At 30.6% G+C, this 2479-nt stretch overlaps 1 protein-coding gene across 1 annotated transcript; it reads left to right on the plus strand.

Annotated features, from left to right (window-relative positions):
* On the plus strand, positions 1 to 2479 carry LOC136795673 (endonuclease III-like protein 1; the record flags this gene model as incomplete). Its single annotated transcript, XM_067047012.1, is given in 2 exon segments — positions 1 to 23; positions 2173 to 2479. Coding segments are annotated over 2 exon segments (265 nt in total), but the record flags the coding sequence as incomplete, so codon positions are not given.

Here is a 2479-nt window from a genome sequence, read left to right on the forward strand (position 1 = left end):
CTGGGGTATAATATCTGGCATAGGTAAGGGTTTGAATACACAATAAAATTGTTGTGTACATACTTTGGGTGTAAATTAATTTCTACTCAAGTTGGTTTGCTGAAAGTTGTGTTATCACACTGAACTGCATTTTTTCTTTCTTAACTCTACAGTCATTAATATAAAAACAAACTTTCTCTTTTAAATTCATTAAATCCCGGCATAACACCAAAAAAAAAGAAAGTCTGTGGCTATGGAAATATGTAAATATTTGTTTTTTATTTCAGTATATTTAATGTGTTTTATCTCTCCATTGCCATAGATATTAATTTTTCTAAAATCTTAAATTTTCCAATGGTATATTTTATCTGTTTTACTACTCTTTTTCCAAAAATTAGTTTTCAATCTGAAATATATTTCTCTCATAAACTTCCAAATTAATTCTTAGCTTATGTCTATCTATTTGGTATTACAAATATTAATGAGAGATGGTTAGTTATTTGAAATAAAATATTTGAGATAAAACCTAGCTGATATTAAATAATATTTGCTTGTCCATTGGTTTGTATAACAAGTTTATTCAAAATCATTAGAGCTGATATAGAGAGAATGGTGAAAAGGTGTAAAACCTATTATACAAACTGGTACTTCCGGTCAGTTTATTTTAGCAAATGAGTTGCTATAACATCCCAGGTTTACACTTACCTTAAATGTGTAGTTTTAGTTTTTATACGGTTCTATTTATTCTTTACCCTCCCGTTTTTTTTAGGTAATAGGGGTGTTTGCTGTAATGTTATGTTATACTTGGCTAGGTAACAATACACTATTGCAACTGAACAATATAAATAGATATTGTATATTATGTATTTACTCTCCGGAAGGTAACATCATTATACATGGATAAGGGAGCTGCCTATCCTTGTTCTCTCCCTTATAGAGGAGTGTTTTTATTACATTTATTTCATCAATATACAATTAAATGGTCTTTAATATCAGCTAGGTATTATCCTCATTAAAATAGTTTGACAAGGCTTAGTTGCCAAATTTACAAAGTGGCCTCCTCCAAAGTACCTTCAATTTTGTTTATTTGAAACAATTAACCATTTCATATTTTGCTACATTGTTAATTTTCTGTCATATTTAACGGATGGCAAAAAATACCAATTGGTTTACTTGTTATACACACTAATTTAATTTTATCAAATTTATATTGTCTTACATATGTTTTCCTTGGCCTTTACGTAATAAACTGAATCACTTCATACCACTCTGCACCAATCAAAAACACTTGCAACAACAGGAAATTGTTATAATACAGGAGGACCTGACAGATTGCACGTACCAGTAGGTTAATAACTGATTAAATGCACATGCGGCCACCCACACTGAATTAATATTACAACATACCTCTTATTTAAGTACCTTTCGTCAATCACCTATGTTTAATTTTTTGTGTTAAATATTACAATATTTATTTAGAATGTTTAGCTTTCCAACAAAACATAAGATGTTCCCCAAGCATAACAGTAAGTTAGCAATGTCGAGCTTACTCCCTAGTGCTAACCAGAGTGGGAACTTACATCACTCCAACTTATTCTTCTGTCATGGTTCTATTATGTATAGGATGAAACACTTTTTGACCAATGTTTTAGAAAAAAGAACTGTGGGGCTGAAAAAAAAGTAATTGTGGCAGTTTTAAGACTGGCCAACAGAAGTGAAACATCTGAAAACGAAATAATGTATTAGTAGTAATGATACATTCCCTCTTATAGCTTAAGGCAGGAGTATTAGATCCAGAACATATAACAGCCATTTGTAGAGCCAATTCTAGGAGGAATATTTTTTATACAGTTATATGAGAGTATAAGGACAGGAGTTAACTCAATCAGACCAGCAGTACTGGGATTGTTAAACTAATTTAAGCTTCTAATCTCCTGTTACAATATAAACACTTTCGTGCTAGAATTGATCAGTTTTGCCCCACTCCTACCACTTCCATTTTATCTCGTGCCACAAAATCAATTTACTCCCATGTATATTTATATTTTTTTGTCTTGAGTGGTAGAACGTTGTTAAAGAAGTTTCAATTCAAAAATTATGTATTATAAGTTTAGTTTGTAATCATTTAAACCTTTGAGTTGTAGTATAATTTCTTACATTCATTTTTGAAGTTATATTTTTTTATTTTTTAAGGTGTTGACACTCATGTACATAGAATAAGTAATCGTCTTGGCTGGGTTCAAAAACCTACAAAAACTCCAGAGGCCACCAGAATTGCCTTAGAAAGCTGGTTACCAAAAGAATTATGGAAGGAAGTCAATCACCTTTTAGTAGGATTTGGGCAGACCATTTGTAAGCCTGTGAAGCCAGATTGTACGTTTTGTCTTAATAAAGCTATATGTCCTGCTTCTCAAGTTAAATCAACAAAAAAGTGATTATATTTATAAACAAATAATTGTTAATTCAACATTAGGAATAATAAATACAAATTTATTCATCA

Source organism: Halyomorpha halys, unplaced genomic scaffold, assembly GCF_000696795.3.
Source record: "Halyomorpha halys isolate HHAL.00 unplaced genomic scaffold, Hhal_1.1 Scaffold387.1, whole genome shotgun sequence".
Lineage (NCBI taxonomy): Eukaryota > Metazoa > Arthropoda > Insecta > Hemiptera > Pentatomidae > Halyomorpha > Halyomorpha halys.